This window comes from Argopecten irradians, chromosome 3 (genome assembly GCF_041381155.1).
Source record: "Argopecten irradians isolate NY chromosome 3, Ai_NY, whole genome shotgun sequence".
Taxonomy (NCBI): domain Eukaryota; kingdom Metazoa; phylum Mollusca; class Bivalvia; order Pectinida; family Pectinidae; genus Argopecten; species Argopecten irradians.
The window spans coordinates 56051179-56063685 of NC_091136.1; the positions used below are offsets into that span (position 1 = coordinate 56051179).

General features: G+C 36.1%; 1 protein-coding gene across 1 annotated transcript in view; it reads right to left on the reverse strand.

Annotated features, from left to right (window-relative positions):
- Positions 1 to 12507, reverse strand: part of LOC138319154 (uncharacterized) — a 47380-nt gene that overhangs the window by 29300 nt on the left and 5573 nt on the right. The window contains exons 4-9 of the mRNA XM_069262096.1: positions 10161 to 10211; positions 9021 to 9100; positions 5209 to 5252; positions 3476 to 3503; positions 1879 to 1940; positions 97 to 127 (exon numbers count right to left, since the gene is read on the reverse strand). Coding sequence (XP_069118197.1) covers positions 97 to 127; positions 1879 to 1940; positions 3476 to 3503; positions 5209 to 5252; positions 9021 to 9100; positions 10161 to 10211 — 296 coding nt within the window. The remainder of the gene's footprint in view (positions 1 to 96; positions 128 to 1878; positions 1941 to 3475; positions 3504 to 5208; positions 5253 to 9020; positions 9101 to 10160; positions 10212 to 12507) is intronic.

Consider the following 12507-nt stretch of genomic DNA (forward strand, 5'->3'; position numbering starts at 1 on the left):
AAATTACAATTCCTTTGATATCAAAATTGCATATAAATCATGTCAAAAAAGAGCACTATGATAATTACAATGATTAAAAAAGAATATTTCTCTTACCTTCTATGCTGGTTTTCTGCAACATGTGTCACTAAAATAAAAAAATAAAATAAAAAAAAAATTTAAAAAAAAAAAGAAGAAAAAACATGTTTAGACTTAGTCTTAATTTTGAATACTTTTTTGCAGGTTTCCAATTATTTTATGCGTAAACATGCATTTATATAATACTTTTGTCCAAAACAAACATAACAACCATTCTTAATATCTACCGTACATCTCACAAGAGGTCAAATTCAAAATTTGTAGACTTGTCGAATAATTTTCCTTCGAAAAAGACCATCATAGTTATATGTGAAAAAATAATGTCTCGCTGTGAATTTGATATTTTATACGGTTCAGTTTAATTGCCTAGTAGATAAGTGATATAAAACGATTAAGATAAAATGCATACAGATGTTTTTATAATGATTTGCACGATCATTACTTTTCTCCATTAGGATTAATAGGCGCCAATTTTAGCTCTAAAGACGAAACCCTTATCCGTCTAAAAGTCTTTTGAGGTACAATATTGCAGCTATAGGCAATAAATTAAATATGTAGTCATGGTAGCCAACTTCAATTTGGGATCACCAGAGATGTAACAACACTTTTTCAAGATCATATCAGAACTTGAGAAGAAGTTCAAAATGTGTTTTCAAGATGGCGGCTGTTTGCGACCATCTTGGATTTCATTTCGACTTGTAAAATAACAACATTTCCTCGGGACCATGTCGGGTTCATTTCATGCAAGTTTCAGACAAATTCACTGTAGAACTTGAGAAGAAGTTAAAAATGTGTTTTCAAGATGGCAGCTGTGGCAATCTTGGATTTCAAATCGACCCGAAAAATAACAACACTTTGTCAGGACAATGTGAGAAATGTCAGGATCATTTTAAGCAAGTTTGAGCCAAATCGCAATGGTAGAACTTTTTAAGAAGTTGTAATTTTATTTTCATGATGGCAGCTGTGGCAGCCGTTTTGGATTTCAGATTGACCCAAAAAATAACAACACTTGCTCGAGACTATGTCAGGATCATTTCATGAAAATTTCAGCTAATACACAGTGAGCTAAATCACACAGGTAGAACTTTGGAAAAAGTTCAAAATTCAAGATTTTAGAATATTTGACATCCATGACCTTGAAAGTACGTAGAACAAGGTCATCAATTTTCACAACTTTGGTAGCCTTTTATCTCAGCATGCTACAGGCCAAATATGAGTATATTGGGCCTCTCGGTTTGTTAGAAGTTGTTCAAAAAGCCTATTCAACCTCTGTGACCTTGAAAGTAGGTAAAGGTCATTCATTTTCACATCTTTGATAGCCCTTCATCTAGCATGCTACAGGCCAAATATGAGTTAAACAGAGTACCCTGGACATTATGGTTATTGAGAAGAAGTCGTTTAAATGAAAGTTTACGCACCGCAAACAATGGATACGTCATTCTGACCCTTCGGTTCAAATGACCTTCAAATATCAGTACCACTTAAAAATTGGATTTTTCCAATTGTTTCAGTTTAAAATTGGATGTGATTAACTTTGTCAAAAGTAGACTGAATATGAAAAAATATTTATGCTAGAAAAGCAACATCTTTCTCTCAGTATGATAAAATTTTGGCATGGGCATACAATAGCTTGTCCTAGCTACTGTTGGCCTTCAGTTTTGAAATCCTATCACATGATTTATTACAATAAATATTTTCCTGGTAAAATTTATACTAGCTTATGGTTAGTTTGTTTGTTAATGTACTGTCAGATATATGCAAAATCTACACCAGTAATGAAATAATAAGTTGAAGAGTTACCATGCTGGACTTGCTGGTCCTGCTCAAGTGTCGCAGGAACTGCCAAAGGTGCTGTGTCATTTCTGAAGAGGAAAGTGAAATAGAACCAATGTCAGAATATTACTCAATAATTTTTTTTTTTTTTTTTATTTTTCAGTTTTGACCAATCTTCATGTTCCTACTTTAGAACATCTATCTTTACCAGTGACAGAGCAATAAGAGTCAATATAAGGTCCTTTATCTCAGGATACTTCTCAATGTTCTTCCTTTAAATCACAAAAGCTTATCTTCTACGTGATATTCTTCTATTATTTTCACAAGACTTCGGGAATGTATTGTTTTCAAAAGTTTTCTTCACATGCAAGATGAAATTTGGTCCTTTTTCCTACATATTTCCAAAATATGATTTGAAACAAGAGATTCAGAGGACATGTATCACACTTGGAGACTACGTATCAACTTGATATATGCCCAACTCTAATACGTGATAACATTCCTGATATTTAGGAACCTTTAACATAGATGTACAGTAATTATTCATAAAACTTGTATAGACATCACTAAAATGTTGTTGCCAGTTAGTCTTCATCAACATACGTGTGTGGGACATTCAAGTGACATGTTTTGTTTTGAACATGGCAATCTTGCCGTTTCTATGTGTAAACACTTGGCAAAGAGTCCTTATTATATAAGTTGTCCAATGTCATAAATTTAGTTCTTGTACAAGATGATCAAATATATGTTAAGCATCAAACTAATGTGAAACAGTATTTTATTAGCATCTGCAAAGACAAATTGTCACAATCTGGAACAAAAATTGTATGAAATTAGTGGACTTTTTTCAGCAAAAAATGTTTGGCGTCCTTATTAGAGGCATTAAGTGCTCACTAACTACTTTCTAAAACCTCAATTTCCATAACAATATGCATCTATAAGGTTCCTGCTAAGAGATATTTTGCACATACAAAACTGGAACATCTAATTAACGAATTCCCCACATATATATACCCACAAGCCTTTATGAAATCATCCCTGGCAATAGGTGTACGTAGCACTATCGCTCATTAGTACATCACGTGACAGAATACTATGTTCTGATTGGCTACACACATGGCTACTATTTGCAATAGTGCCCGGGCAAGCGGGTTTGTACAATATGCCGCTTGAACTTTGCACAAAACGAATGTGTTAAGCACTGTCTAATGTCACTTTTGTTAATTTAAAGTAGAACATAGCTTACAGGTATCTCTTATTTTTGAAAGGTTGGTGTCACTAAATCACAGCGAAATCTATTAAACAGTATAAGACAGTGACTTCAGGTATCGCGTGCGCAGGTGGAATCTGCACATAGTGGATGTACACAGACTCCACACAGACTGGGGCCCAAACCAGTGGACACTCATCTGCAAAGCCCCATAAGTTAGCTATTGGACTTTGCAGCTGAAATGCCCATTTCCATGTATCAACCAACACAAGCTTCCATGGGTTCAACCTGGCACCTTCAGCACACACAACTGTCTGTGCTGTTGTTATAGCAGTACTGCCTCATGACTAGAATTCCCTCTAGTCACCAATCAATATCAGGAACATTGGCATTAGAAGTGATTTTTAAACATACCTTGTGTCTGGTACTGGCTCTGGTTGAGCTATTGGATAAAAAAAAACAAGAATTTTGAGTGTCTTGTATACTATTAAAATTCAATTAATTCCAATTCCCAAACTGCTTGAGATCTAGCTAGCTGACTAAATTTTCATAGTTTTATTCTATGAAATTGTCACACTTTTAAGAATAATTCAATATGAAACATTGACATTATTCAGCACATCAATAAAAGTTCCATGAGGAAATCACCACACTTAATCAACTGTAAACACTACTTCCTAAACACTACCTGTGATAATTTTGAGTACACCAGATCACTATTTGTATTTGTCTTTCAAATTACTATTAAGCATATACAGTAAACCTCCGGTTAATTCGAACCGCCGGATCGTTCGAACACGCAATTTTTCCCAGAAAAACGGTAATTTTTTAGCTAGTGATAGTTCGAACACTGACTTTTTATAATCAATCCTATTTTGGATAGTTCGAACACGTCAAATTATGAACGTAAAAGCAAGATTTTTGTCGGCAAATCAGCGCAATGGGGCCCCCAAAAATGGTGATATATTTTGTATATTGCAACAGTTTTGATGTTTGGAATAAAGATTGTATAAATGATCATTATAATGACCATACGACAGATAAGTAATGAACATTTTAAGTCATGAATAAAAACTATTAATGCCGATATATTGTACACAAAGCAGCAAGGCCAAATGTTTAATCTTAGGCCCCGACAATGTATATTTAAATTCTGTAAATTCGCTGTACCTGATGGAAACACGTGGAAGAAATCGCCAATGTTTGTTAAGTCCAATCTAGATACAGATATCAGTTAAAGTCGACATTAAAATATGCATTCAGTCTATCTATAGTCAGCCGATCAAGGTGTTAAATTACCTGTAAACATGTGCCTAACGCTGGCTTGGGCAGGCCAGTTACGGGGTGTCACAGCGAGCATCAAAAGCCAGCCGCTGGGTCACAGCAAGTGGGTGTGATTACATATTCAGCTCCAGCCAAAACAATCCACGTGTTGGGTAATTAAACAATAGATACGCAGTATACGTAGCTTTTAAACTAGGTTAAAACTAGTTACGTAATTTTAGAAGCAGACAATATGCAATCGGGTTTTGAACAATCTGACATTCACAGTGCGATTGTGACCTTATTTTACGAACTGAATGTAAACAAATATTTTCAGCAGTTTCGTAAATGCAACCGGACTTTCTTTTACGTTTTTTACGAAATATAACAAAGATCTAACTAGATTTACTGTGGTTTAAAAAAAGTTTCTATCTAAGTTAACGGACGTCGATGTAAATTCTAGGCCCCTTGCGATTGTGAACGGTGCTGTTTGGGGGCCTTGTCCACGTGCACATATGCATGGGCTTCTGCTACGCAATTAATTATAAATTCACAAATTAATTGCTCATGTTTACGAGAAAATTATTGAATATAATATCTTAAGGAAACTAAATACTTTTCCTATAGATTTTCTGCCTTACATTGCTTATGGCAGGTACATCGGTACTCAAAACTGTTTTTTACCGAATTCAACTTGGATAGTTCGAACTTACGATTTTTTCCTGAAGCTTAATTTCGGATAATTCGAACTGGTCCATCAATATTTATTTAATTTTGTTCGAACTAACCGAAGGTTTACCGTACAAGTGCATTGATGAATGTCTATTTGTAAACATGAAACTATAGATATTGTGATCCCTGGTAGTAGAATTATTTCACTGTACCTGGAGAATCCAACCACCTACGGGGTGAATCACGTGGGAATTCTCTGAAAAACAACAGACAAGTACAATTTAATGCTAAACAAGAGGCCCATGGGCCTTAACGGTCACCTGAGTTAGAATATATAATGAAACAAATAATGAAACATATAAACACTATATGCTGGGTCTTGAAGTTGGTCAGTGATTTATAAATTTGACCTTTTTAGACTATGAAGAGTATTTGCTTCCATCAAACCTGTGAACTTAGAGGTATTTTTTGAAATTTTAATCAATTTGACCCTGTTTGGTCCTGCCCCTCTGGTCCCCCAGGGGGTCATCGAGGACGGATATGGATGTTAAAATGCTATATCTTAGGCTAATAATTCTAATCAAGTTTGACTAATTTCCTACGAAAATTGGGCAAATAATGTTCACAAATATGTTTTTCCTATATAAACTAAAGTAAACTTGACCCCTCCCCAGGGGGTAACGTGAGACCCCAAGGTCATATAATTCACAGTTTTTATAAAACACCTGAAGACCTTTCCATCTATAATTATTTGATTCTACTATATCCAGAATTTTAGAAGATTTTTGAAGTTTTAGCCTATTTGACCCTTTTTTAGCCCCGCCCCTCTGCCCCCAGGGGGTCGGCCAGGACCAATGTGGATATGATATTAAAATGCTATCTCAGGCTAATAATTCTAACCAAGTTTGACTCATTTCCTATGAAAATTGAGCAAAAAATGTTCATTAATGTGTTTTTTCTATATAAACTATAGTAAACTTGACCCCCTCCCCAAGGGGAAACAGGAGATCCCAGGGTCATATAATTTACAATTTTTATAAACAAACTTTAAGACCTTTTCATCTATAAAGTGTATTTGATTATACCATATTTCCAGAATTTTAAAAGAATATTTTTGAAGTTTTAGCCTATTTGACCTTTTTTGGCCCCGCCCCTCTGCCCCCAGGGGGTCGGCCTGGACCAATATGGATATGATATTAAAATGCTATCTCAGGCTAATAATTCTAACCAAGTTTGACTCGTTTCCAATAAAAATTGAACAAAAAATGCTCATTAATGTGTTTTCCCTATATAAACTATAGTAAACTTGACCCCCTCCCCAGGGGGAAATGTGAGACCCCAGGGTCATATAATTCACAATTTTTGTAAAGGACCTTAAGACCTTTCTATTTATGAAAAGTATTTGATTCTACCATTTCCAGAATTTCAGAAGAAGATTTTTGAAGTTTTAGCCTATTTGATCCTTTTTTAGCCCCGCCCCTCTGCCCCCAGGGGGTCGGCCAGAACCAATGTGGATATGATATTAAAATGCTATCTCAGGCTAATAATTCTAACCAAGTTTGACTCGTTTCCAATGAAAATTGAGCAAAAAATGCTCATAAATGTGTTTTCCCTATATAAACTATAGTAAACTTGACCCCCTCCCCAGGGGGAAACGTGAGACCCCAGGGTCATATAATTCACAATTTTTGTAAAGGACCTTAAGACCTTTCTATTTATGAAAAGTATTTGATTCTACCATTTCCAGAATTTCAGAAGAAGATTTTTGAAGTTTTAGCCTATTTGACCCCTTTTGACCCCGCCCCTAAGGCCCCTGGGGGTCAGTCATAGAAAATTTGTTAATAGGATTAAATGGCCATCTCATACTGATAATTCTGACAACATTTGACTCATTTCCTATTACAAATGACCAAATAATGCGCAAAAATGTGTTTTCTCAATATAAAGTATAGTAAACTTAACCCCCTCCCCAGGGGGAAACTAGAGACCCCAGGGTCATATAATTCACAATCACTTTTTGTAAAGGACCTTAAGACCTTTCTATCTATGAAGAGTATTTGATTCTAACACATCTGTGCGTAGAGAAGAAGATTTTTGAAATTTTACTCAATTTTACCCCTTTTGGCCCCTCCCACAGCCCCCTGGGGGGTGAGGACCATATAATTCACAATTTTGATTGGCCTTATGCCTTAGAAGGTTTGTGCAAAATTTCATTGAAATTGCTTCAGCAGTTTTGGAGAAGAAGTTGAAAATGTAAATTGTTTACGGACATACGACGGACGACGCACGACGACGGACAAAAAGGCGACTAGAATAGGTCACTTGAGACTTCGTCTCAGGTGACCTAATAAAAACTACAACTGTAAGCCAATGTCTGACTAATACCCCCAACCTCCTCTTATTGGAGGTGTCTGACTTGTTCTTGGATCCAGCAATTTAGAAGATGTGCAGACAAAAGTTTTCTACCTTAACCTAGCTATACATAGTGTCCTGGTTACCATGGCACCAAAATTTCGGCAATGAAAACCTGCATGCACTTCTACACATGGTCCTAAACAATAATGCCACGTTTCATTGAAAAGTAGTGTCAGAGAAGTTGTCCAGACAAAATTAACCTGTGTATTGTGACGTGGTTGCCATGGCAATAACAAGAGGCTAAGACGCCTGTATCGCTCACCTGCATTTTTTCAAAAACTAATTTCACAAAATGCTTTCAATCAGAAATAGCTAAATTGACCAAACGATTAATTTAATTTTAAATCCATTTCCATATGATGATGCTATCAATAATATTTGATTATGGGTGTTAGTCAATGCTAAGTTTCAGAGAAGAAGTCGTTTATATGAAAATAGCCAATTTGACCCCTTTTGGCCCCTCAGGCCCCCAAGGGGGTCAGCCCCATCATTTGTATAATTTTGAAGCCCTTACCTATAAGGATGCTACCATGGCATTTTGGCCCCGCCTGTTATGTTCCCGGGGGGTCAGGCCCATCATTTGTACAATTTTGAATCCCTACCCTATAAGGATGCTACCATTGCATTATGATTGCCCTCCCATGCTTAGTTGCAGAGAAGAAGTCATATATATGGAAATGGCCAAATTGACCACTTTTGACCCCCGCCTCTCAGGCCCCTGGGGCATCAGCCCAACCATTTGTACAATTTTCAGTCAGCAGCCCATAAGGATGCTACCAGTCAAATTTTGTTAAATTCTGGTCAGCGGTTGTGGAGAAGAAGTCGATTGTTGACGGACGGACGACGGACGCCACGGTTTTGCATAAGCTCACCTCGGTCCTTTGGACTAGGCGAGCTAAAATTTCAACACACAAAAACCTGCATACACATCTACACATGGTCCCCAACAATAATGCCACGTTTATTGAAATCAGTCCAGTAGTTTAGGAGGAGTTGTACGGACTAAAGTTTTCTGCATTAACCTGTACATAGTGACCTGATTACCATGGCAACCAAAATTTCAACAACAAAACCATGCATGCACATCTACACATGGTCCCCAACAATACTGCCAAGTTTCATTGAAATCAGTCGAGTAGTTAAATAGGAGTTGTCTGGACAAAATCAACCTGTGTATAGTGACCTGGTTACCATGATAACCAAAATTTCGACAAATTAAAACCTGCATGCACATCTTCAAATGGTCCTTAACAATACTGCCAAGTTCCATCAAAATTGGTCCAGTAGTTTAGGAGGAGTTGTCCAGACAAATTTTTTTTCTATGGAAAGACAGACAGACAGACAAGCCGATTCCAGTATACCCCCCTAACTTTGTTTTTTTTTTTTGGGAGGGGGGGGGGGGGTGGGGAGGTATAATAACATTAGTACACCTAGTACACTTGAACAATCTTAAAACGTGATGCCTAGTTGACAATGAAAAATAGGGTAACTTCAGAAAACCAGGATTTAGGTAAAGATAACTTTAAGTAGGTCTGCTCATAGCTCAAATCTTTCAGTCACAACTCAAATCAGTGTTTATATTATTAGGGGTCCCCTTTGAACAACTTACTTGACTTCAAGAAGTTTAGCAAAACTGACTCTTCTAGATAAAGATGGTCTAGATTTCTTGATTGGAACACTGCATCCATCCTGTCATGTAAACAAGGAAAATTTGATATTGGTTTTATGTTTCAAGGTATGAAATTGTACATATGTTACCTAAAGGTACAGTAAGAATGAAGAATCCAATTAAAATCACATACCCTTTTCAGTATATTTTCAAGTAACTTTATATTATATATGTGTGAATTCCGAAGTCAGATTTTTTTTTCGTTGAAAAAGGTTATCTTTTATTACTTATGTGACAAAGTACCTTTATAAGAATGTTAATCAAGAGGGCCTGTATCTCTTACCTGATTTTTAGTAATTATCACAAAGACTTTTACCATTAGAAAAATTAGCAAAATTGACCCCAAGATTTGTTTCATTTTGAATTCCAACCATATAATGATGCAATAGATACCATCCAAATATGCTATCCAATACATAGTTTCAGAGAGGAAGTAATTTATAGGAAAATTGTAGCCTAATTGACCCTTTTGGCCCCGCGTCTAAGGCCACGGGGGTGGGGTGGGTCAGTTGCATCATTTGTACAATTTTGAATCCCCACCCTATAAGGATGCTACCATTTTATTATGAGTGTTATCCCATGCTTAGTTTCAGAAGAAGTTGTTAATATGGAAATAGCTAAATTGACCTCTTTTGACCTTCGCCCCTCAGGCCCCCTGGGGGTCAGCCTAATCATTTGAACAATTTTGAATCCACACCCCATAAGTATGCTACCATTTTATTATGAGTACTATCCCATGCTTAGTTGCAGAGAAGAAGTCGTTTATATAACAGCCAAATTGATCTCTTTTGACCTCGCCCCTTAGGCCCCCCGGGGGTGTCGGCCCCATCATTTGAAAAATTTTGAATTCCCACCCTATAAGGATGCTACCATTCCATTATGATTGCCCTCCCATGCCTAGTTTCAGAGAAGAAGTCGTTTACATGGAAATAGCCAAATTGACCCACCCACCCCTTTTTTTTGTAACTTTTTAATTTTTTTCCAGACATAATCTTATACAACAGTAATACATTTCCTCATCCTTACTTAGTAAACAAACACATTTCAATCACGGACCAGGTGTACAAAAAACTGTCTTACTTGCTGATTAGGATCAATGTCCAGTAATGGTCCTCCAGTGGTTTTCAAAATCTGAAAGAGTTCATATATATGTATATTCTATATCAACTTTTCCTAAAGCCATTTTATAAGTAAAACATTGGACAGTCTTATGAACAACAAAGTTCATAAAAAGCAATGTAATCATAAAAGTAAAATCTTCAAGTTAAATTTTGGAATTTAAAACAATATAACAAGTTAAGAATGTCAAACCATAAAGTGTTGCTTAATTTCATTACTTTCAGAAATGATGCTATATTATTAGTTATATAGTCAGTTACTGACCCCCTATAAAGGCATAGAGGGTCAGTAAGATTTATAGGGGGCGAGGGCGTAGCCCGAGCCTCCTATACTTCTTACTGACCCTCTATGCCTTTATAGGGGGTCAGTAACTGACTATATAACGAATTTATCGCATCGAGGACCATTTATTTGTTTCATTAGATCTTTTCTTTCTATTTGTTTTCTCAAGAATCCGTTGTATCAAACCTGAACCATGCTGGCGAAGTATACAACAATCGCCGCTTTTTAAATATTTGGCTTACAGTAGGCCTACATATTTATTTATGTATTTCTTTCCGGAATCTGCAAATAACTGTATAAGGAACCTGAAGAACAATACTGAGTAACTCATAAATCAACAATAATTCGACATTCCAGGTGCACAATAGGCCTACCTCAATGCGACATCAGACTGGTTGTATATTGAAAGCATCACAAACAAAAGTGACACAAACATCCATCCAACATTTATAACGCAGACTCATGATCATTTCTGCATTCTCGCTGAGATAATCACTTAAAGTAATGCCGATAAATTAGCTGTAGAGTGAGGGTTGATAGATCTTAAGATACGAACCCCTCCATTTGTTTATGGTCGCAGTCAAGAAAACGCTTGAATTCTTACGTTTGACTTTCAGCGCGTCATCAACTTTCGAACTGGCGTAGGGGAAGCAACTCGTATTTAAAAAATGCGTTTCATTTAATTTGAAGTATTAAAACGATTTTAAAGATGCTCCATCGCTGACAAATGGTATATTTTCACTATCAAAAACAGGAGCAGGCGATTTAGTATTTTTCTTCAGTAACAAAAGTTACTTACTTTACACCATTATAACCTTTGAAAAGTTTGAGCTTCTAATTTTACTTCAAGTTAAAATTACAAAAAAATAATTAATTGCATCCCGAAAAAATTCCGCGGCACTATATCCTATATGGAATGAAGTACTGATTGCGCATGCACCAAAAGCAAAATACATTATTTTATATTACTTTTTCTGTTAATTAGACATATATATACACTATTAAATACCCATTATTGTTCAAGTGATGAATATCATTTATGCTCTGTCGGCGGTGGAGCATCTTTAAATGAATTTTACAAAAAAAAATAACTAAAATATATTTTTACGGTAAAGAAATGGTATATTAATTTGAAGAGAATGTGTTAAAATTTTGAAGCGAGGGCGACAGCCGCCATCTTGCACCATAATGAAATTTACTGACCCCCTATAAAGTATAAGGGGGTCACCACGTGACGGCTCTCCGCCAATCATTTGGGGACATTTCTGTCCGAGGTGCGATAAATTGCATTACAGGTCACCTGACTTTTATCCAATATTGAATCACTAGGGATAGCTAGCCTAGTTTTAGTATCCAATAACTGAACATTACTTAACAAAGTCATGATTAGTATACTATAAATTGCAATCAGTCATTAGATGTTAATTTTGTGTCCATTTTTGGTTTTGGTACATATCACAATCATATTGCCTCACATATATATACTCTAAAGACAAGAAATATTGGAGGTAGAATCTAAATTATAAAATTTGCAGAACAGACATACACTATGACAAACACATAACAAATCCAATCTAATTAGAATTAGACTTGTAATTCCACTCCACTATGATGCTCTACAAAACGCTCCAATACAAGATCTAAGTCGACTCTGTGTTTTGGTTCACCTCAGCATGACCCCTGCCATAAAATTGGAACATCTTGGGATATACTAGTTTCCGTTTATAGAATAAATAAAATCACTGGGAATCCTAGTTTTATCCAAAGGCATTGATCCCGACACGATCTGATGTATGCAACTGGTTTATCCAGTTGTATTCCCTACCTCTAATAATACATGTTGAGGAGGAAGGGTCAGGATCGATTTGAATAGTATCGATGACTTGTCACCAGATAGAAAACCCAAGGGTCCACAATTACTGTCACGAGTCTAGACGCACAATCTTCTCATGTGTTTGTCACACTTTTGAACACACGTTGAAATGACTCGTCAATCATCAATTGTATAACACATGGATTCTAACAT